Source organism: Uloborus diversus, chromosome 8 (genome assembly GCF_026930045.1).
Source record: "Uloborus diversus isolate 005 chromosome 8, Udiv.v.3.1, whole genome shotgun sequence".
In the NCBI taxonomy this organism is placed as follows: Eukaryota; Metazoa; Arthropoda; class Arachnida; order Araneae; family Uloboridae; genus Uloborus; species Uloborus diversus.
Genome location: NC_072738.1, coordinates 961,233 through 985,298, shown reverse-complemented (window position 1 = coordinate 985,298; position 24,066 = coordinate 961,233). Strand labels below are relative to the sequence as shown.

At 35.9% G+C, this 24,066-nt stretch overlaps 1 protein-coding gene across 1 annotated transcript; it reads right to left on the bottom strand.

Moving 5' to 3' along the window:
- Positions 1-5,991: 5,991 nt before the first annotated feature.
- On the bottom strand, positions 5,992-22,883 carry LOC129227508 (uncharacterized). The gene is made up of 4 exons (XM_054862084.1): positions 22,835-22,883; positions 16,075-16,179; positions 10,569-10,679; positions 5,992-6,192 (listed from the first exon to the last, which is right to left on the bottom strand). Exons 1-4 carry the CDS (start codon positions 22,877-22,879, stop codon positions 6,151-6,153), a joined length of 303 nt encoding a protein of 100 aa, XP_054718059.1. The 5' UTR covers positions 22,880-22,883; the 3' UTR covers positions 5,992-6,150.
- Between the last annotated feature and the right edge of the window lie 1,183 nt (positions 22,884-24,066).

Here is a 24,066-nt window from a genome sequence, read left to right as displayed (position 1 = left end):
CCCTTTTTTTTCCATCTTTTCACAATTCCACATACAATTAAAGCTGCAAGAGCGAGCATTAAGTATTTGTTTACTAATTTCATCCATAAGTGCAGAAATTAAAGAGACGCTGTGTGATTTACCAAATGCGGAATTGACGAAAAGCGATAAACTAGCGCACGCACTTAGAACTAGAACTAGAAAATGGTAGCCCCCGTTCCCGTTGTGAGCAACTCGAGCAACCGGTTCACCCCAAAACTCGCCCCAACCCCTTAGGGAATAAGTGTCAAACTTGGGAGGCTTCGAAAGGAACAAAGGGGAAAGGGAAGATAAGAATTACAATAGATGCCTTCTCCTCCAACTCGAGGGAAAAGTTTAGCGAGAGGGAAAATTTTCAGGGATATTTTTTCGTGTATGATCGTTAGCCCGCCATCTTGGACTACAAAATGCTAATATTGTCTCTCTAAAAGTCCACTTTGAAGATATATTGAGTTATACAACTTGTTTCTCATTAATTGTTTTTTTGTTCAAAATATTTTAAGATTCTTGACTATATCATATTCTGTACTGTAAATGGGAGAAAATTTTATTTTAAAACTTTATTATTAGGCAAAGGCGTTTCCCAAATATTTCTGAATCTCTTCGAAAAATATCTTAATATCTTTTATACAGTACATTTATTTTCAAACCGAAACATTTTAAATGTGATTTAATGTGGGATGGCTATTTAGAATATGAATATTATGGATGTGCTGAGTAAAAAAATAATTTTAGTCGTAAAAATAATAAAATCTGAAAGTTTTTTAGTATGAAAAGTGAATTTAATTCATGCGCTTGTTAATTGCATACATTCCTAAAGTTAATTATTCTTACCTGAACTTGATAACTGCAAACTACATTTCCACAATGTTCAACCTATCTTATTATTTAATAAATAAACCGAGAAAAAAAAAACAACTCCTATAAAGAACAAATTTAGTAATTCAGAAATAGCATGAAAATAATGAATTAAAACTAACTTCTCGTATTATTCACATAAAGTTCTTTATTTTCATTAGGGCCATTTCACGGAAAGCGGTCACTTTGTCTCGCAAGTTACGCCTCATATATTAGATTAAAAACAATAAATTTAAATCGGCATTGAACAATATCTTGTTACCTAAACACACATGTATGTGCGATTCATTAAGTAAAAAATTTCGTTATTCCTTTTTAAAATTATTAAACTTCTTCATGCTTCTTAACCCTCATGTGCTAGACAAAATGGCTACTTTTTCGTGGACTTAAATTGCATACTTAATTTTTTCACTGATTCAAGTTATTATTTTTCTGCAAATGAGATATGTTTCATTAACATTGGAATTTAAGCTTTCAAAACTTACAACTTGTATTGTCGTTGCAAAACTGTTAGGGTTATCTCCAAAAAGTATCTTTTCCGTCACACGCCTTTTAGTAAAAACTTTAAGAAACAATTCATTTTATAAAGTTTGTTTTGTTTTGTTTTTTTTTTTTAAACTTTATCAAAAGTATCTATTTAAACCTGCCAGCAATGTTTTAATAGTAATTCTTATTTTAACATATTTTTGGTTCACAGCATGTGAATTCTCACCTCCGTGGCATGTCAAACACCTGGTGTTACTGTTTCTGTTGCTTAATAACAGATTTTTTATTTATTATTTCTTTCACAAGTGTCTCGAATGCTAACTGTTTAAGTATATTAATTTTTTTAATATTGTGTTTTAGTTCGTTTTAGGACTTCTACAACTTTTTAAACAATATATATTTTTTGTGTTTTATACTAGTTTTAAGCTTTGTAATCTATATATATAAAAATGGAGTTTGGTAAATTTGTTCCCTAAGATCTCAGAAACTACCCGGCAGATTTGGCTGAAACTTTCACCGTTTGTTCAGTTTGGTACTGGGAAGGTTTATAGACCAGTTCGAAAAAAATCCGATTGATAGTTCCCTTTTTATTCCGATTTTAGTCCCAATTTTCGCATAAATGCCCCAATATGGGGGTGGGAAAAAACGTGCACATATTAACATTATATGTCCATCGAAAGCGCCAATTTTTCTGCTGAAGATAGCATCTGTTCGAAGTTTCTAAGTTGTATAAAAAACGAGTTATGAGCTTTTTTGTTCCCTGTTCGAAGGCTTTCATCAACCCAAGTCATTATTTAGTGAGTCATCTCAACTCCCAAGAATTGTTGTATTGTTGAATATTTTTGCGTTTCGTCTGACTTTTAGAGGCTTTTCTCAAGTCAAATCTTAAAGTAACGTTTTTCCACAAGATTGGCTAAAAATAAATGGATTTGGCTGATCATTTTACTTTTAAACGGAACTTATGTAATTAATGGTTTATTATTATTATTCATGCTGATTGGACACTTGCTCACTATATCCAACCAACCTGCAGAAATATCGCCAGAATTTTTTCAGAAAGATTTCAGTAGCTGATGCATTTGGCAGTTTTTTCCACTGTCGCTGTTTTTGAGCCCAAAGACTACGTAATAATGTTTTTCAGCTTTCACCATGTAAACAAAATATCGCCAATCAAATATACTTAAAAAAGAAAAAAATACTGTGTAAAATAATTCAACAACTTAATTAGGCAAATCCATAAACCGCACAAAAACTTCCATTAATTTTTCTTTTTGCACGATTTCAAACAATCGCCAAATTTTACTTCTTATTTTGGAAACATTTCGGATGAAACCGTTTAGCGCCATTTTATTTTGACCAAAAGTATCTCAGCATCTGGCAACAATATTTCTATAATAAAAATTAGTAAGGAGGGGGAGTATTATCGAAAGTGTCCCAAAATGATTCTCGCAAATTTGGTAAGATTTTAAACCGCACCAAGTGCCCACAAAAATTGAAACTTCCCAAAATAACTAAAGCAAGTGTAAGGGGAACACGGGCGGCTACATTTTTTAAAACAGTTCATACATCAATAGCAATACAGAGAAGGTTTTAGATTTTTAAAACAAAAGTACTAACAGATAAATCTTTTTAAACATGTAAAGTTTAATTTCATAGTTCGGAAATTATTCAAATTTGTATATGCTTAAATGTCGTGCTTTCGTTTCTAATTGAATACTATTTTGTTCTTTATACTTATTGCTATTTTAGTTTAATGAGTAAGGAAGAAGCTCGAATTTTAATCACGTCAAAAAGGTTTGTTTTAAATTCTTTCGCTTGAAACAGAAAACAAGGGCAAGTAACGATTGTTTCTCATAATTATTACTGACCCAGGCAAAGCCGGGTATTTTTGCTAGTTGTATACAAAATGGTAAAATGATAAAAATATTGTACATGTATTGGGAAAATTTGGATTTTTCAAAAATATGTGGGTGATGGAAAACTTTTATTTTCGTATTCTTTTTTAGCACCCCGTATTCTTTATTAGCATATAAGTCGTCACTTAATGAGGAACAGAAATCCTTGTTGACTAGTGTTATTTTAAAGACTTCAAAAGAATCGCTGTGTGATGCCTCAGATTATAGAAAAATACTATGCGAGCTAAATATAAGAGTACTTCACTTTTTGACATCTTTTATCACACAAAACTATGGTTTAATATTTTTGTTCTAAATTTTTCAGCGCTTGTTTTGTTCAGCGCAGGGCAATGTTAACGATAAAAATTTTAGTATCAAAACAAACTCAATTCTTGAGTTTTCTTAACTCTTTTTTACTTCCTTTTACAAAAAAGGAAGTATTGCATTCGCGAAAAAAAATTTCACCCAAAAACGGGCCTTCATTTCCATTTTGCTCACCCCCAAATGAATGATGAGTTTTTTTTTCAACCCGACCACACGTGGATATGTGACTAGGAACGTACAGACACCCGGAAATGTCCATTTTGACGATCCCCGAGGTAATTACAACGAGTTTTCTCGTGACGTCTGTATGTACGTGCGTATGTCGCATAACTCAAGAACGGAATGTCCCAGAAAGTTGAAATTTGGTACGTAGACTCCTAGTGGGGTCTAGTTGTGCACCTTCCTTTTTGGTTGCATTCGGATGCTCCACAGGGGGTCTTTTGCCCCTTTTTGGGGGGAAATCATTGTTAATTTCGATGTAAACTCAAGTGGTGTTATAATTTGGCGGACACTTGGCGATATATCGCCAGTCTTTTGGTCGCCAAGTTTTGTCGCCAACTTGGCGACAAATTTGGCGATTTTCAAAAAAAAAATTTTTTTTCTTTAATCTGGTTTCAATTTGGCCACTGTTGGTGATATTCGGAGAGTAAATTATTGAATGACATTAAAATTGCAAGTAACGGGGAAATGACATTAAATTGGAGTAAAAGGAAGTCATGTGATGTACACATCAGCACGTTTTTTAAAAAACGGTGCTCTACACTATAAACTACTAAAAAATGTAGCTACTACAGTAGCGTTGCTGCTACTTGCAGTGTGCTGCTTCCATCCACTGAACTAGGATTCGTATTACTTAAAATACACCACCAACTCAGTTATTCCATCCGAGGACTCGTTTGTTTTCATAATTTGATACCTTTTGGTAGATACTATCGCAAATAACAAGTCAAAATGGAAGGCATTCGGCTGAATCACGTCGAAAATTGCTGTTAAAAAAAAGTTTCTCAGAAAAACGTATCGATCCGTGGGTATATTTTGAACTCAGCTATAAAGTTTTAATTGAATTAGTTTCAATACTGAGTAATCTTTTCTAATAATAAAGCTGAAAGTCTATGTCTGGACATCTGGATGTCTTGTAAGACGAACAACGTTAGAAGAAGCACAAATTTGCAAATTACAGCAGACACGTGTTTCGGCGTTACAGGGAACACCTTTTTCAATGCAAAAAATAATGAGCTAATGGATGAAAAGACATCCGACAAAAGCCCAATCTTTTCATCCATAAGCTCATTTTTTTGCATTGAAAAAGGCGTTCCCTGTAACGCCGAAATACATGTCTGCTGCAATTTGCAAATTTGTGCCTCTTCTAACGTTGTTCGTCTTACATTACTGTTCAGCACAAAGGTATTTATTTATCTTATCTGGATGTCTGTTACGCGCATAGCGCCTACACCGTTCGGCCGATTTTCATAAAATGTAGCCCAAAATAAGTCCGTAGCATAGGGGAGAGCACCTCGAAGCGATTTTTCGAAAATTCGATTTTGTTCTTTTTTAATTCTAATCTTAAGAACATTTTACCGAGCAAATTAACAGAATGTGGACGAACAAATTACCATAACTTGGACGAGCAAATTAGCATAACATGGGCGAGCAAATTAACATAGCAAATTGGCGAGAAATTCATCATCCATTATTTGTAAATATGCAAGCGAACCAAATGACCTTTTAATTTTCTACTACGGGCAAAGCCGTGCGGATACCGCTAGTCTGATCTTTACTAATAATAAAGCTGAAAGTCTCTCTGTAAGGAGGATGTCTGTAGGATGTCTGTGACACGTATAGCGCCTAGAATGTTCGGCCGATTTTCATGAAATTTGGCACAAAGTTAGTATGTAGCATGAGGGTGTGCACCTTGAAGCGATTTTTCGAAAATTCGATGTGGTTCTTTTTCTATTCCAATTTTAAGAAAAAAAAATATCATGGACGAGTAAATAACGAAATTATCATAACGTGGAACCGTAACATGGGCACAAGCCAATTGGCGAGATACGAAATTATCATAACGTGGAACCATAGGATGGGTACAAGCCAACTGGCGAGAAAATTCACCATACATTATTTGTAAATATACAGGAGAACCAAAAGACCTTTTGATTTTACTATTACGGGCAAAGCCATGCGGGTATCACTAGTTATAAATAAGTTTCCCGTTGTTGTCCCGGAGTTATTTAAAAAATGATTAATGAGACATCATCAATAGAGTCCTATCGTATAATGACAAAACAAAAAAGTTCAAAGTATTTAAAAAGCTTTCTTTTTAAAACAAAACGAATTGTTGTAAATAATATAATTTTATTGAATAATGGTTTACATTGTGTGACACTTCAGAAGTTTCAGCAGCTGTAAAATCCATCACCTTTTTCCCTTTAGAGTCGTCTTTTCATCTTGCAAAAATTAAGTCGCCTCTGATCGGAAGAGAAGAGCAAAAGAAATGAGTTCTTGAAGATAATTTATCATCTTGTATTTGGTCCATGGGGGAAGAATAAACGTCAATTACAAACCAGGCAGATCATGAGAGAAAGCTTCCACCACATTTTCCATTATGGCAGCGCTGCGTAAAAAAAAAAAATAAAAATAAAAATAAAATAATATTAATTGGAATTTTTGGCATCTTGAATTCAAATTATGTTTTTCGCAATCACGAGCGTGTGTGTTTGTGTAGGCGCATGTGTGTGGGTGCGTGGGTGCGTAAGTGTATGTATGCATGTGTGTGAGTGAGTGTTGTGTACGTGCGTGTGCGTGTAGGTGTTCGTGTGTGTGTGTAGGCGTTCGTGTGTGTGTGTAGGCGTTCGTGTGTGTGTAGGCGTTCGTGTGTGTGTAGGCGTTCGTGTGTGTGTGTGTAGGCGTTCGTGTGTGTGTAGGCGTTCGTGTGTGTGTGTGTGTAGGCGTTCGTGTGTGTGTGTAGGCGTTCGTGTGTGTGTAGGCGTTCGTGTGTGTGTGTAGGCGTTCGTGTGTGTGTGTAGGCGTTCGTGTGTGTGTGTAGGCGTTCGTGTGTGTGTGTGTGTGTGTAGGCGTTCGTGTGTGTGTGTGTGTAGGCGTTCGTGTGTGTGGGACATGGACGCCTCCGCCCAGCAAAAGTGGATTTCGGGGGAGAGTGCTCGGGACCAGCCGCGCCGCCGCCGGTGGACGCTGGTGCTGCAGCCCTGGTCCAAGCTGAAAAAGGCACGGACGCCAAAAACGGTCAAGTGAGAACAATAAGCAATCGTGATTGCTCAAAAAAAAGTTTTTATTGCAGACAAAAGTTGTTAGCTGTACTTGCGCCACGGAAAGACGGCGGATGAACCAGAAGTGTGGTAGGTACGATCGACGAGATCACGCTAGCAGTAAAAACTTGACTTCTTTCTTATTTTCACCGATATATGTGAAAATGAAGTGATCTATTTTCACATCCAGTTCATCTGGATCTTTCTCAAAAGAAATATCTTGATAAAATCCACCAAATATCATCGAATTTTGACTCGTCGTGACTAAACAAGTATTCCTAGTATTACAATAAAGCACGTAGGGAAGAGCGGGGCTACAAGTTCCGCAGGTAAGTTGTTCCCTTTGAAACAGCTAAATGAAGAAAAAAGACGATGGCAATTATATTAGCCTGGCCAGTGGCGTCCGGTGTATTAAGAACTGAGCCCGTGCATCACTGATCTACTTATGTAAATATTTTCGTTTTCGAACTTTTTAGTCTCTTTCACGTTTTTTAATTTATTGTGTTTAGATATTTAGCGTTTTTATGCAAATATCAATTTTGCAGCGTCAAATACTGCGCTGAAACGATTGACGTTTCGTTTTCTGACCTATAGTTTAATTTTTCAAGGACATGGGTATGTGGGGCTAGTTGTTCCTTTTTTGTGAAGCAAGTCGTTCCCAGGAACATCTTGCCAACCCCCCTCAAAAAGGAGCAGCTAGCCCCAAGGAACGTCTTGCCCCTATTTAGATGTATCAGCAGTGCAGTAAACAAAAAAACAAAGCAATAAAAAGTATGTGCAATCTTTGTTACTCGAAATTGGAGAATTTCAACTCTCACTACTGATTTTTCGGAAACATTTGGTATTTCTAAAATAGACAGAATTTTCGAAGATTAAAATATGAACCAACACTGTAAAAAAATTCAGAAACGTTACTGGTTATTTCCGTGGAACGTCTCTCGATTTCACACGTTTTCACCTATTTCCCCGTAAAAACAAGTATCTGCACAAAAAAGTTTCCTGAATCGCTACAAGTTGCACGCGTGCAGACTTTTCACTGTTGTGGAAAAGATTTTTAGCAACCAGTTTAAAGATTGAATGAGCGTGTTTATTAAGTGTATCGGCCTAAGGTTTGCTTACGACCTGTCAAGACTGACTAAGCTCTCAATGAGAACGAAAAAGCCAATGGATAGCTGCAGCTTTGCAAGGCAGGAATTGCAGGCAAGAGATATGCTTGGTTCCTTCTTGCATAGCCGTGGTCGTTCTGATTTTTATGGAGCCTTCTTGGTAAATCAAGAAGGTTCTAATCAATTACACTAAACCTTTTTAATTTTTCTAGAAGGTTCTGGAGACATGACTGGCTTTAACAGGGGAGATTTCGCATTTCTTCAGAAAGTTTCAAGGTTAATTTCAGAAAGGTTATTGACTTTTAGCGGAAAACGTTCCTGGTTTTTCCAAGATATGTTACTGGCTGAAATTGAGCATATCAGCTGCCTATTATTTTCCAGGAACGTTTCTGAATCGTTTTTACAGTGAAAATATCTTTCATACTTTGAGATGAAAATATAAAATTTTCGATTTTTTGTACTAGAGCTCGATTGCGTTACCTTGTGCTGATTTGAGAAAGTAACCAAGGTTGTAAAACAGTAATGTTGCTCAGACAAGGCAAATTTTTTTTTACAGATCATATCCTATGCAAGTGGATCTGTTTCAGGGTTTACCTTTTCAGCCGTCATTAGCCAAAGATTGCAGCTTCCCCTTTGTTAGTTTAGCTTGGTCAAATTTTTGAGCAACTTTCTTCATTGGAGTAAATGGGGTCTTTTGCCCCTTTTTGGGGGGAACTCGTTGTTAACTTCGATGTAAACTCAAGTGGTGATATAATTTGTCGGGTACTTGGCGATATATCGCCAGTTTTTTGGTCGCCAAGTTTTGTTGCGACAAATTTGTCGATTTTTTTTTTTAAATCTGATTTTAATTTAGCCATTGTTGGTGATATTTAGAGAGTAAATTATTGAATGACATTAAAATTGCAAGTAACGGGGAAATGACATTAAATTGGAGTAAAAGGAAGTCATGTGATGTACACATCAGCACGTTTATTAAAAAACGGTGCTCTACACTATAAACTACTAAAAAATGTAGCTACTACAGTAGCGTTGCTGCTACTTGCAGTGTGCTGCTTCCATCCACTGAACTAGGATTCGTATTACTTAAAATACACCACCAGCTCAGTTATTCCATCCGAGGACTGCAGTTTCGTGCTTTTTAGCACTCATTAGCCCGGAATAGGAATCACATGAGCTGGAGGCGAAAAACCTCTTAAGGGAGCCAAGAGAGCCAAACAAACTGGTAGCTAATGTAGGATTAGCACCCCAGATGAGTTACCGCAGCAATGGTGCGGTTCAACTCAAAGATTGATGGCAAAGCTAAGGTATTTTGTAGTAAGTTACCGCCCTAAAGCCAGGGCTAAGGCAGAAATACTTAAAATACACCGCCAGCTCAGTCATTCCATCCGAGGACTGCAGTTTCGTGCTTTTTAGCTATCATCAGCCCAGAATGCAGTCCTCAGACGGAATAACTGAGCTGGTGGTGTACTTTAAGTATTTCTGCCTTAGCCCTGGCTTTAGGACGGTAACTTACAACAAAATAGGATTCGTATTGATAACCTGCATATCTATGCATCGGTGTAAAAATCGTTTTCTCAAGTGCTTTTAAATCAAAGTGTCTTAATCTCTCTAAATAATCTAAGCGTATCAATAAAATGTCGTCCTCGTTATCACTAGGGCACTTCATTAACTCAACTTTGAAAGTTAACAGCTACATTTAAGAGGGAAAGCTGTGTTATCACAGATCCAAACCCAGGGGGGGGGAGGTATATGGTTCCCCCCCTCCCTCAACTCCCCATCAGAAAAACTGAAACACATTTTTGGCTAATTAAAAATTCTCATTTGTTTGATTTAAATCTGCTTAAAAAGATTGTTTTATATCCCGACTTCTCAACTTCTAAATACATAATTATTACTCTCTTTTTTTTGAGCAATCACGATTGCTTATTGTTCTCATTTGACTGTTTTGATGTGCTATCATTTTATTTTCCCGCCAGCACCCTCTGCAGCATCACCGTCGACCGGCTCCTCACGATGCTGCTCCTATAGCGAAAACAGTCTCCAGGTTGTGTGTCCGTATCCTACACTTACACGCATACATACACGCACCAACACATACACACACTTACGTACACCTACACACATACACCTACACACATACACAACACATACACACACAAACACATACTCAAACACACACACGCATACATACAGACACCTACACATACACACACATACACACAACTACTCACACACTCATGCCTGCACACAGACACAAACACATATGCCTACACACATACACATTCCCCATCACACACAAACACTCATACACACAACTACCCTCATACTCATATCTGCACACAGACACAAACACACATGCCTACACACATACACGTCCCCCCCCCCTCACCACAAACACTCATACACACAACTACCCACACACTCATACCTACACACAGATACAAACACACACACACACTCGTGATTGCGAAAAACATAATTTGAATTCAAGAGGTCAAAATTCAAGTCAATTTTTTTTTTTTAACTTTTTCAAAACTACTGACTGTTATTACTTCCCTGATATTCATTCGGTCAGCAAAAAGAGTAAAGGAATGATAAAACAAAATGTCTTTTCTTACCCCTTGAAAATTTTTCGGTGCCATTTTACCAAGTTTAGAGCACTTTCCACCATTTACATAATGATTCTCTGTTGAGTCGTCATAAACGCATCTGGCCATGCATTGTCCAGACTAGAAAAAAATAGAAATCTTTAGAAATAATAGAGTATTGTGGCAATTAATTGAGAAATGCATTATTTTGCATGAAATGCAGTTTTATTCAAATGTTCTATATGAATATCTTTAAAACTAATAATTAATTTCACCTCCACAAGACTTTATAACCTCACTGACACGTTTTGGTCTAGAATGTACTAGGCTGGCACGAATAGTTTTAGTTTCAACATCTTCGAACCATATCTCAATAATAGCCGAAATTAGTTTTTTCATCGTCGTGCAGTTAAAATTGTGAAGCCGTTTTGAACGATAACCCACAAATCTTCTTTTGAATCCAAGTCCGTTGAATTATTGGGCAAAATCAGTGCAAAAAATTTGTTTCTTGAGCAGAAAATTTTGATTCTCTTCGAAAATGCATTGCGTGCTGTTTTGCTGGAAAAGGAAATTTCCTTTCGGCCACAGTTTAACCATGATTGGAAATCGCTTTTGGGCCAACATGAGTAAGTAACTGGCACTGTTCATCCGTCTGATTAACGCACGGTCCGGCGGGTCCGCGGACCTGGGCACCACAAATTTAGGGACACTAAAATAGCCTAAATTAATTCACATCCTTCCTTTTTTTTCTGTTAAAGTGAACGTTTCTTTTCAGCTTTGAAAAGAATCAAAAATCGTTTGAGAAGCTGCGTTTCTCAGGATAATTTACAGGCGTTTTTCTCGTTGACCATCGAAAATTCTGCGACATCAAAATTAGATTTCGATGATGTGATCGACACATTTGCCTCTGTTAAAGCCAGAAAGAAGCCTTTTTAAAGCTTAATGTCAGAATTAGTTTTTTTTTTTTGCTATTTTTGCAGTTTTAAATTGTTTTTTAATTCATTTTCACCTTAAGGTAAGGCAATTTTAACTATGTGACTATCAAGTGTTTGGTATTCAAATCCCAGGTTTTTGTAGTAATGTGTATTTTTCTAGTGTATTAGGTTTCTAGTATAAAACATTGACTTTGAAATTGTGCTGATTTTCTCATGGGGGGGGGGGGGCACCAATTTTTATTCAGGACCTGGGCACCAGTTTGTCTTGATCGGGCCCTGTGTTCATCATTCCTTCAACGGGAACAAGAGGTTCCGTCTTCAAATCTCTGAAACATCTTTTTGGGCGAATATTTTAGTGCCTGATTGAAGCGGTGCAGATTGAGAGGTTGCCCGTTGCTTTTTCTTACAAACTTAAACCTTTGAACCACATAATCTGTTTCGTCAGGAAGAGAACCCCCTCAGTCCATACTTGGTATTTCCGTGCCCATTCCAAGCTTTCTTTCTTCATACGAGACATGAGAAGCAGCTTCTTGTACGGTCGAAGTTCTCTCCACTCGCATTCTAACACCTTGTATCGCACTGTTGAAGGTATAATATCGACACCAGCTGTGTGCCGCCATGGACATGGGCAGGTCAAAACTGGTTCATTGAGGATTTATGAACCTCATTCAATCCGAAGTTTTGACGCCACAAGCCGAAATTAAATCCCTTTGGTCCCTTTTTCTAGCATGGTGGGTTGTTGTATTGCACCAGCTGCCGCCATTGACATCAACAAGTCAAATCTGGTTCATCGAGGATTTATGAACCTCATTCAATCCAAAGTTTTGACGCCACAAGCCGAAGTTAATCCCTTTTGGACACGTTTTCTAGCATGGATGCTTCTTGTATTGTACCTGCTGCCGCCATGGACATCGACAAGTCAAATCTGGTTCATCGAGGATTTATGAACCTCATTCAATCCAAAGTTTTGACGCCACAAGCCGAAGTTAATCCCTTTTTGGACACATTTTCTAGCATGGATGCTTCTTGCATTGTTCTAGTTGCCGCCATGGACATGGGCAGGTTAAAACTGGTTCATCGAGGATTTATGAACTTCATTCAATGCAAAGTTTTGACGCCACAAGCCGAAGTAGATCACTTTTGATCGCATTTTCCAGTATGGTTGGTTCTTGTATTTCCTGCTGTCTGAAACTACTTATACTCCCTACACACTCCACATATTTTACTGGCTTCCTATAACGTCTTAAGGGCTGTTCACTTATCGGCCGTCCGTCACGTCCAAACTGATTTTTTTCCACCCGAAACAGCTTTTCTTTGCTGGTTGCCATGACAAGCAAGCCATCTTGGACGGGATCGGTTTCGATCAGAAGAACCTTTATATCTGACGGCCGTCAAAAGTAGGACAGCATTTCAGTGATTTCCGTCAAGCAGAGCGCTCTTCTCAAATAGTGGGTGAATTCAGCCGCGTGATTGATGTACGGCGACCGTATGTGAATGCTACTCTGTTTTCGTAGACAGTCCGTCATGTCAAAAAACGGGATGGACGGGACGGACTGCCGATAAGTGAACAGCTCTTTAAACGTAATTCAGACATCGTCAGCACGTCACGTTCGTCACATTAGAACAACATTCACACGTCGTCCGTACGGCGCGTGAGCGACGCTTTTTTCTCCCTGAAACCAGTTTTCGGTCGGCGTTGCCATGACAGCAAGCGGGACCCGTCAACGTGACGAGAAGCTAGATATCTGACGTCCGTAGAGTCGGGAATCGCATTTCATTGGTCTACACGAGAGGGAGAAAAAGTAGGAGCTGACGTGCCTTACGGACGATGTTTGAATTACGCAATAGAAGCGTTTTCTAAGCACAATCACTAAAGCATCTGTTTCTGAGTTGATATCCATGACGCTAATGATGACCCGCGCAACCAGCGATAAACTAACACTGCCGAATATTTATGAACCGGCGCGGCGGAGGAATTTAAAGACTTGCTACATACCAGGTGCATAGAAACATTTACTATATTTGGATAGCAACTGCCATTTGAACTCGGAGCTAATTTTGAGGAATTCTTCATACGCGTGATGAAACAAACCAAAAAAAATGACATTTCTCAATTAATTGCCACCATTCTGTATCTTGGTCTTTAGAAATAATATGAAACTAATAGTAGGTGATACATGAAATACACCGCCAGCTCAGTCAATTCCAGCCGAGGACTGCAGTTTCGTGCTTATTAGCACTCATCAGCCCGGCATAGGAAAGTGACTGCGCTGGAGATGGAAAACCTCTTAAGGAAGCCAAGAGTGCACAACAAACTGGTAGCTAATATAGAATTAGCACTGACTAGACGAGTGACCGAAGCAATGGTTCGGTTCAACTCGAATTTTGAAGGCAAGGCAGGTATATTCAGTAAGTTACCGCCCTTTAGCCAGGACTAAGGCAGAAATACATGAAATACACCGCCAGCTCAGTCAATTCCAGCCGAGGACTGCAGTTTCCTGCTTATTAGCACTCATCAGCCCGGCATAGGAGTGACTGAGCTGGAGGTGGAAAAGCTCTTAAGGAAGCCAAGAGTGCCAAACAAACTGGTAGCTAATACAGAATTAGCACTGACCAGACGAGTTCCGAAGCAATGGCTCGGTTTAACTCGAATTTTGAAGGCATAATAGTAGGTGATCTCGCTGAAAATAACTGTAGCAAAAATGCTGTAATGCCGAGAACTGGTTTATGCAACTTTAATAAGGAATAGGAGTGGGAAATAAACATGATATTCACTCCTCCTTAAGAGTGATGAAATTTATAGCATGTTCTAAAATGCACTGAATCTGACCGTATTTTTTAGTGATAAAACATCAGCAGTGATTTTTAAATGCTGTTTTTATCAACAATTGAGTTAAGTTATGGAAAACTACACCATCGAGAAAACAACGCGTGGAAATTGAAAACTGTACATGACAATGTCAGTATGTATAGCGTGGTTATAAGATAGTTGGACATGTTCAGAGCCCTGAAGTATTGGACGAAACATTGCCAAATTTAATGGGCATACATAACACACGCGGGGTTTCGATTTCTATAGTAAAAAAAGAGTGCCAGAACTTGCCACCAGGGGAATTTTCAGCGCTAAACAAATTTAACACTGAAGAGCCAAAATTGGTCCGACTAGTAATTGCAATCCCGGTATACCGGAAAACCGAATGCCGGTATTTCTAGCTCTTTTGCCATTCCGTAATACCGGTATTTGTTGCTGTAAAATACTGGTATTTTCGGTATTAGCAGAAAATAATAAATATTTTTAATTGGAGAATGTTCAATTAAATATCTCCTTGCATTTTAAATGTACATTTCTTTTTCCATTATACAGAACCAAAATTGACTAATTGATGATAAAATTTGGTTTCAAAAGCACGAACTATTGGAATATCATTAGACAAAAGTAGCGGAAAGATTGCAAAATGATTACAGTAGACCCTCGTTTTACGTGGGTTCATTTTACGCGGTTTCGATTATACGCAGTTCAAGATTTGATACCTTTATTTTATTTTACGCTAGTGAGTTTCGGTTTTTCGCGGATGCGCAAATTCAAACAGATAAAATTTTCCCCTCTTTCGAAATCAAAACTCCGAAAGATTGCAGATTACGTGTAATCAACTGCATTGACTTGCTAATAATCGAGCTTGGGCACTGGAAACATTTTATGCGATTGGTTCCAGGGCGGCCATTCCAAGCTCGCCAGCTTGCGAGATCGAGATTTTCGCTCACGTGATCGGTTGTGACGTAGAAATGTCGCAAAGTCGTATTCTAATCTACTCGAACCCAGCCGCAAGTTAAGTTCAACTAAAAACGTTCACATATGTTGAGAGGAAAAATGAGTTGTTCAGTACAATACGGAAGTTGCAACCTATTAAATGTTCATATTTTGGCCATTGGATATTGTTAATTGACCCTCAAAACTAAAAAATTCAATATCGCCGAATTTTAAAACACCGTGATTGATTTTTAATGAATTTTTAAAAATCCACGCGCAAGAGAGCGCTCTTCTGAAACGTCACGAGCTTACGTCATAGGGCACTAAGTGGCAGCTTTCCGCCGAAGATCTCTCGTTTTCGCTAGGGACATTTTGAGCGCGCTGATATTTATATTTTTTAGAAATTCAATAATCCTTTTGAACACACTATGGGGGCCGGATTCGTTAAAGCACAATCTAATAATCTTCCTCAAGTAACATCAATGATGGTATTTGAATATTTCCGAGAGGGATGAGGGGTTAATGTTCCAGAAACGCGAGGAGTTAAATGCGAGGAGATAAGCCTTTTACGTTTCGTCTTCGAAGTCGCGAATGCACGTCTACTCCCCTATCGGAAGAGCGCATGACGTCACTTCCTATGCCATTTGACGTCACAAGCGCTTGAATTTCAAAAATTATTTAAAAAAAAAACTACTTATCGTATCGCAAAATTTTTTCCACCTATGATGTTCATACATGTTACTCTATCATATAAAAATAAAATTGAAAAATCGAAAACTTCCCTATTGATTGTTGCGTGTACCGTAAATTCGTACCAAGTACGAGAATGATTCCGATTACTGAAAAGACTTACCTTATGGAAGGATTGTAGCTGTCTTCCTTGAGCATGACGGAGACAGGCGTCCTTCAGTTCTTTGTTGCTTAACAGTGAAAGGTGGTCTTGCGCAAATACACACAACTATTGAAAAATAAATGCAATGGAATAAAACAAGTTTGCTTCACACCAGGGGATGCTTACTAGACCAGAGCAGAAGCGCTCAAAAAAAGCAAAAAAAGTGAAATAAATTAAATACAGGATTCTGACACCGAGAGAGAGAGAGAATGGGTATTAAATCTTCTTTATCTTTACTAATAATAAAGCTGAAAGTCTCTCTGTCCGGAGGATGTCTGTAGGATGTCTGGGTCTCTGTGACGCGCATAGCGCCAAGACCGTTCGGCCGATTTTCATGAAATTTGCCACAAAGTTAGTTTGTAGCCTGGGGGTGTGCACCTCGAAGCGATTTTTCCAAAATTCGATGTGGTTCTTTTTCTATTCCAATTTTAAGAACAAAATTATCATAAGATGGAAGAGTAAATTACGAAATTATCATAACGTGGAACCGTAACATGGGCACAAGCCAATTGGCGAGATACGAAATTATCATAACGTGGAACCGTAACATGGGTACAAGCCAATGGGCGAGAAAATTCACCATAAATTTTTTTGTAAATATACAAGCGAACCAAAAGACCTTAATTTTTCTATTACGTGCAAAGCCGTGCGAGTACCACTAGTGTATGGGTGAAGGGGTGGAATTTAGGGCTTGAAAAAAGGTTTTTTTTTTCATTTACATCAAAACTATTGGTTTTATCAAAAAGTTAAATGTAAAAGTCGTGGCTAATAAAAAAAACTAAAACTTTTACATTTAAATTTATTTTAAAAAAATCGAACTTCATTTAGAAAAAAAACGATTTTTCGGTTTTTGATTATTTTTTATTACAAAAATAGTTCGAATTATATGAAATTTCGTGGAAAGTTTGCTCTTAGGTTCTTAAATAAACATATTTTTTTTTTGAAAAAAATAATTTTTTGATTTTATTTTAATTTTTAGTCGAAAACAGACCTAATATTCAATCAAATTTTTCTACGTTAAAACCTTAGTTAATTCAACTATAGTAGTGGTCGTTTTATTCGTGGAAAGGTCAACTTTCATATGGTGAAAAAAAAAATGTTTCTGTGGAAAAATTATTCGGAAAATGGAAAAAACTAAAAATTGTCCTTTTTCGATTTTTATTTTTTTGTATTTCCTTTCACAAATCATACAGTATATCAATATACAATACACAATTTATTTATAAACATTCTGCAAAGTATTAAGGATTAGTAAAATATATAGTTTGATGTGTAATTTTCAGTAAAAATTTGTTTATTCAATAAATAATTTATTCATAATAATTGATAAATATACAAAAAATGAATATTATAAATGATTTTGAAAAAAAAATTAAGCATAAAACATCAAAATTTAATAAACATCGTCCAAATATTATCGTTCCATACATTACAAAATTAATATCACTGTTGCTAAATTTAAAAATAAAATGAATTAATATTTATCCTTCTTTTTGATGGATTATCTTTTTCATAAGTTTCATCTTCGCCTTCAATATTATTGTCAGTTTCTTCGAGATCACCAGCTTCTTCATTTGCTTCCCCTTCATTTACTTTTCACTCTAATTTCACGCTTTTTTTTAATTATTGAAAACATTAATTTCATCTAAATACTTTTTTTTACAAAGAATGAAAATTAAATTTAAAATGAATAGAACTGTAGAAAATTTAATTTCAATTACTTTGCAATATTTTTATGACTCTACTAATATAAATTATAAAAAATATTGATAATAAGTAAATAAACAAAGCAATTGATGATTAAATCGCCAGTATTAACTTTCATTTTAATACCTCGTTTCAATTTGTTTTGGTTAGTACGTTTAATACGACGATAGTTTAAAGTCATGTTTCATTACAAAATTAAATTTAACTGTTTAACGTTACCTTACTATAATAGGGAAGTTACAACCTATTAAATGTTCATATTTTGGCTATTTGATATTGTTAATTGACCCTCAAAACTAAAAAATTCACCATCGCCGAATTTTAAAACACCGTGGTTGATTTTTAATGAATTTTTAAAAATCCACGCGCAAAAGTGCGCTCTTCTGAAACGTCACGAGTCTACGTCACAGGGCGCGAATGGGCAGCCTTCCGCCGAAGATCCCTTGTTTTCGCTAGGAACATTTTGAGCGCGCTGATATTTTTATTTTTTAGAAATTCAATAATCCTTTTGAACACACTATGGAGACCGGATTCGTTAAAGCACAATCTAAATAATCTTCCTCGTGTAACATCAATGATTTTATTCGAATATTTCCGAGAGGATGAGAGGTTTAATGTTCCAGAAACGCGAGGAATTTAATGCGAGGAGATAAGCCTTTTACGTTTCGTCTTCGAAGTCGAATGCGTGACCCTCGGCTTCCCCCCTATCGGAAGAGGGCATGACGTCACTTCCTATGCCATTTGACGTCACAAGCGCTTGAACTTTAAAAATTAACTTTAAAAAAAAACTACTTATCGTATCGCAAAAATTTTTTCACCTATGATGTTCATACATGTTACTCTATCATATAAAAATAAAATTGAAAAATCGAAAACTTCCCTATTAAACGAAAAACAATCCGCACTTGCACAATATTCAGTAATCTTCAAAACAATATTTTAAACGCCACGTGGTTTCCAAAATAAAACGATGCTACTCACAAGGCTTCTTTTGAGACTGTCTTACGGTTTCGGCAGCTGCTCCAAAAAGAGTCGCCTCCTCCCCTGACTCCCGCCCCTTCAGTTCTTTGTAGAAGTCTTCTTTGAGAAATGTGTACTTTCCAGAAAACCAGATTCTCGAGATTTTGGAAAATTTCCATTGAGAAGAAAAATTTTAAGTTAATAATCTTCAACTAAAAAAAAATAATGGAAATCGAAAAAGCATATTTTTTAGTTTTTTCCATTTTTCGAATAATTTTTCCACAGAAATATTTTTTTTCACCATATGAAAGTTGACCTTTCAACAAATAAAAAGACCACTACTAAAGTTGAATTAACTTCGGTTTTAACGTAGAAAAATTTGATTAAATAGTAGGTCTGCTTTTCGATTAAAATTTCGCTTTTTCTATATATTTAAATAAAATCAAAAAATTAATATTATTTTTTAAAAAAAATTCTGTTTATTTAAAAACCTAAAAGCAAACTTTCCACCAAATTTCATGCAATTCAAACTATTTTTGTAATAAAAAAAGTCAAAAACCGAAAAATCGTTTTTTTTTTTTAAATTTTTCTTCATGAAGTTCGCATTTTTAAAAATAAATTTAAAGTAAAAGCTTTAGGTTTTTTATTGTCTACATCTTTTACATTTAACTTTTTTTGAAAAAACCAATAATTTTGCCGTAAATGAAAAAAAAAACTTTTTTCAACCCCTAAAATCCACCGCCTTCACCCTTACCCAACGAATTCGCTTAAGCATGAATTTTTCCCTTGATTTATACAAGGTTTAAGACCCTTTCACGGTATCAGAATTCTGTATTTAATTTTTCTGTCATTTTAAATTATCTGCCCTGGTCTATACAGCAAAAATTCGTAATGCTCGGATGAAGACAAAAGTCAGCTTGCAGAAAATCGAAAAGTACTCCAGTCTTCTTGATTATACGAGTAAATGGCAATGACTTGACGCGTTTGATTAGTCAATAAATTTAGGTTACCGTCTTTTTTTCTCTTGAAAGTAAAAAATTGCACAAAAAGAGGCTTTTTGTATCATAAAATTATGGAATAAAAAAAAATTGAACTCATAAAAGGACCATTGAAAAGTTTAAAAAACTGACTACAGGGTATCAAAAAGGGTATGGTATATACAGTAAATTACCGCCCATTAGCCAGGGCTAAAGCAAAAATACGTGAAATACACCTCCAGCTCAGTCATTTCCAGCCGAGGACTGCAGTTCCGTGCTTATTAGCACTCATCAGCCCGCCATAGGAAAGTGACTGAGCTGGAGAGGGAAAACCTCTTAAGGAAGCCAAGAGTGCGAAACAAACTGGTAGCTAATATAGAATTAGCAGACCAGACGAGTGACCGAAGCAATGGTTCAGTTCAACTCGAAAATTGAACGCGAGGCAAGGTATATTCAGTAAATACCGCCCATTAGCCAGGGCTAAAGCAAAAATACGTGAAATACACCTCCAGCTCAGTCATTTCCAGCCGAGGACTACCAGTTTGTTTCGCACTCTTGGCCTCCTTAAGAGGTTTTCCCTCTCCAGCTCAGTCTCACTTTCCTATGGCGGGCTGATGAGTGCTAATAAGCACGGAACTGCAGTCCTCGGCTGGAAATGACTGAGCTGGAGGTGTATTTCAGGGTATGGTATGTCCGTCGGTTTGTCTCTCTCTCTCTGCCCCTTTTCTCCCATATTCTACAAACATTCTGAATAATACATGAAATACACTCATTCATCACTCATTCTATCCGAGAACTGCAGTTTGCTTATTAGCATTCATCAGCCCATAAGAAAAAAAAAAGGCTTTTTTACGTTCCGCATTAATGTTCATGAATTTGGTCTATAAAATGGTTTTTGCGTTGTCCCTCTGACCTGACGCTGACAAAAGGACAAACCACAGAAATCTAAAGTTTTCTCTTTGGCTTTATGCAGAAATATTTGTGTTTTGTATTCCTGTAAGATTTTGTAGCAAAACTCAACGTAAAAACACTTTTTTAGTCTGTTCTTCAAATTTCTTTTTATGTATGTAGTTTATGTTCCTGTCTATGTAGTTAGTCAAAATAATCGAAGTTTTTTTTTTTTTTAATCTTTTTCAAGTTGGCGTCTGTACTTTTTATGAAACAAATTGTATGTTCTCTTTGAGGGAAAAAAAACGAAATCAGTTTTTATGAAGAATATTTTTGATCTGCTTGCTTCTGAAATTTAAATTTTATTTTTATGCTAGAAAGTCACCTGTCAGGGTATGACGGGTGAAAATTGCTTCTACATTTGAACGAAGCCATTGCCTGTTTGGTGATATCTTAATAGTTGAAGATTTAACCTTAACTCTAGTGGATTAACCCTAAACTCCAGTAGATAACCTTAATAGTTTACCACTTTTTCGTTTCTTCACTCTCCGTGAATGACAGTTTCACCAGAAAAACAATCAAGTGACCGGATCCAGTTCAGCCTTGTCACAATGATGCCTTTCCCCGCATGACAAAGATTACCAAAACATATGATCGAAGTATCAGGCCGTGGCGTGAGTTTCATTGTTGATGGTGTCAGTAGCGTTACTCGATCATTCGTTATTATACATACGAGGATTGGTGCCTATGCAATAGATGATACTAAATTTGATGAAGTCAGAAACGGAAATTTTTATTTTCAGTGCTATACTTATTCAACTATTATACGAATTCACAAACAGTTGATATCAACATTTGTTTCTGAAAGTTCCCCTTCAAGTCTGAAAACAATTAACGATTAAACAACAATAAATCAAGAAAATATATTTCCGAAAAACTACTGTAGAACCGAGTATGGGTATTAGTTATTTCCATTTAGATATTGTATTAATTACATGCATAATTACAATGTATTCAAATTGAAATGTCACGAAAAATTGCTAGATACAATAGTGAATACGAATACAATATAATTTAGAAATTGATAAATTTATAATCTATTTAAAGTAAAGAGTTTTATAGTTTAAAAACTGAAGAGAGTGCACACTCAAATGTGTTGATTCTGTAGGCTATAATAACTAAAAAAAAGAAAGCTCGTACTACTAGATAATCTTCTGTCTGTCAATACCGTTCCCATCATTGTGATGGGGTTTGAAAAGTTGTGGTGGAGATACCCCAACACAACTCAAACAGCGCCCCCTCCGAAAAAGAGGGGTTAATATATGCCCAACCCAGCGTATTGTTATTTGGAGTTATTCTATTGAACTCGCACCTGACTATAATGATGTAGTTGGTATTTGGTGAACGAGAGCGGCGAGGGGTTAACCAAATTTAAGGGGTCCGGGACTCAAAAATCGTCAAATTTTGCAAATTTATTTTATCATTTGAAAAATTACTCCGTTTTCTTCTGCTTAAAAGGACGTTTGAACATTGTTTCTATCTTAATTAGAACGAAAAGTACAATTATTTTTGTTGCATGCACACACACACACACACATCTAACTAATGTGTATTTAACTTTATAACTTTAAACGCGTTTTTCTCCATGATGCAATTTTTCTCGATTTCTTGCATTCAAACTCTTATAAGTCAGGAACTGATAAAGATAAAGTAATGAAATTTGGAGCATATCTTTTTCAAACAGTTTACTTTAACTTTTATTCTGCGAATTTTTAAAAAAAACATTTACAGTAAAAAATATGATTTTTTTTTTAAGTACCTTTGAATTTTTCGAAATTTTTCTTCAAATATTTTTATTTTTTATTGAATCAATACTTTTAAAATCGCCGAATAAAAAAAATTTTAGATATTTGTGCATAATTTTTTGAAAAAAAATTGAAAATTGACCAAGAATATTTTGAGTTATAGCAATTTAAAGCAACCACATTTTTTGTTAAAAAAAAACAAATTAAATTGAAATAAAAATTTTTTTATATGTTATGATTTTCCTTATTAAATAGATGGTAAATCAGTGCAAAAAATTTCAAAGCTCTAAAGTCCGGGCATCGGTGAGCGATTGCGAACCGTAGCTGTTGATCCTGGTAAATAAATAACTTCAGGGTGAACAAAACAGAAAATATTTTACTTACTCCAAAAGCAAGAACCAGAAGACTTTTAAAAAGAAGCGAATTCATTTCAGATTCGGTAGGTAGTGATCTTCAGTGTGAAATAGTGTTTTACCAGATGACCATCTTCATTTTTTTTACTCCCGTTAAATACTCTCGTCTGTTGTTGTATCAGCGGTTGTTTTCTTTGGATATATTTTTTTTACCGCTCTAATACATATTTTTTTAAGCAGGTGCATTTCTTTGAAGGCTTTTTTTTAAACAGCTAGTGTATAATTTTAAAAGATTATTTAACTATCCGACAGTTGCTTCTTAAAGATAAATTTTCGACAATATTGACTGATCGTGACAAGGGGCATTCACAATCGCTCGAACAATGGCAGCGAGTGCTGAAGGACAAAGAATCTGTTGCTCATGAGGTTCTTCTCAAATGATTTTAACTTTTTCTGAAATTTAAAATTATTTTGAGTATTATGAAATTCTTGATGATGCAGCTAAAGGAAATAGTGAAAAAAAAAAATTGATTTTTTGACATCTTGAATTAAAATTATACTTTTCGCAATCACAAGTGTGTGCGTGTGTGTTTATATGCGTGTAGACTTGTGCATAAGCTTGTCTGTGTGTAGGCTTGTGCATAAGCTTGTCTGTGTGTGTAGGCTTGTGTGTGTGTGTGTGTAGTAGGGTGTGTCTTATAATGCACTTTTTAAAAAAATTTTGAATTTCTTATGGGGCACCCCTTTAATTGCTTATTTTTGATGAAAAAATACACACATAAAAGTTTCATAGAATTTGAACATAACTTAGGGGGTGCTACCAGTGATTAAAATTACATTCATTGTAAAAAAAATGGTGTAAAAATCAACTCTTGACATATTTTTAATTAACATGAAATTAGGTTGATTGGGTTCAACATAACACAGATACCTATTTCTTATATGTACCAGAAAATAATAAGCGTATTTCATGGTTGTCATTTTATGTAATAATGTCAAAAAAGCATTTGGAAGTTCGATAATGCCATTCATATCACAGGTTTACACTTTCGGTCTTTTACTTTCAGCAATATTGTAATTTTTCTCTTTGTTACTTCCATGTGACAATACAAACTTTTCACTGATTGCTACTTGTTTTCCAGACTAAATTAATAAATAAAAAAATAAATAAAAAGAGAGTTGACAAATTTTGCAGCAGTGGTAGCACCCTCTAAATATTATTCAATTTTTATTTTTCATATATGAGAATTTTTTTTCATCCAA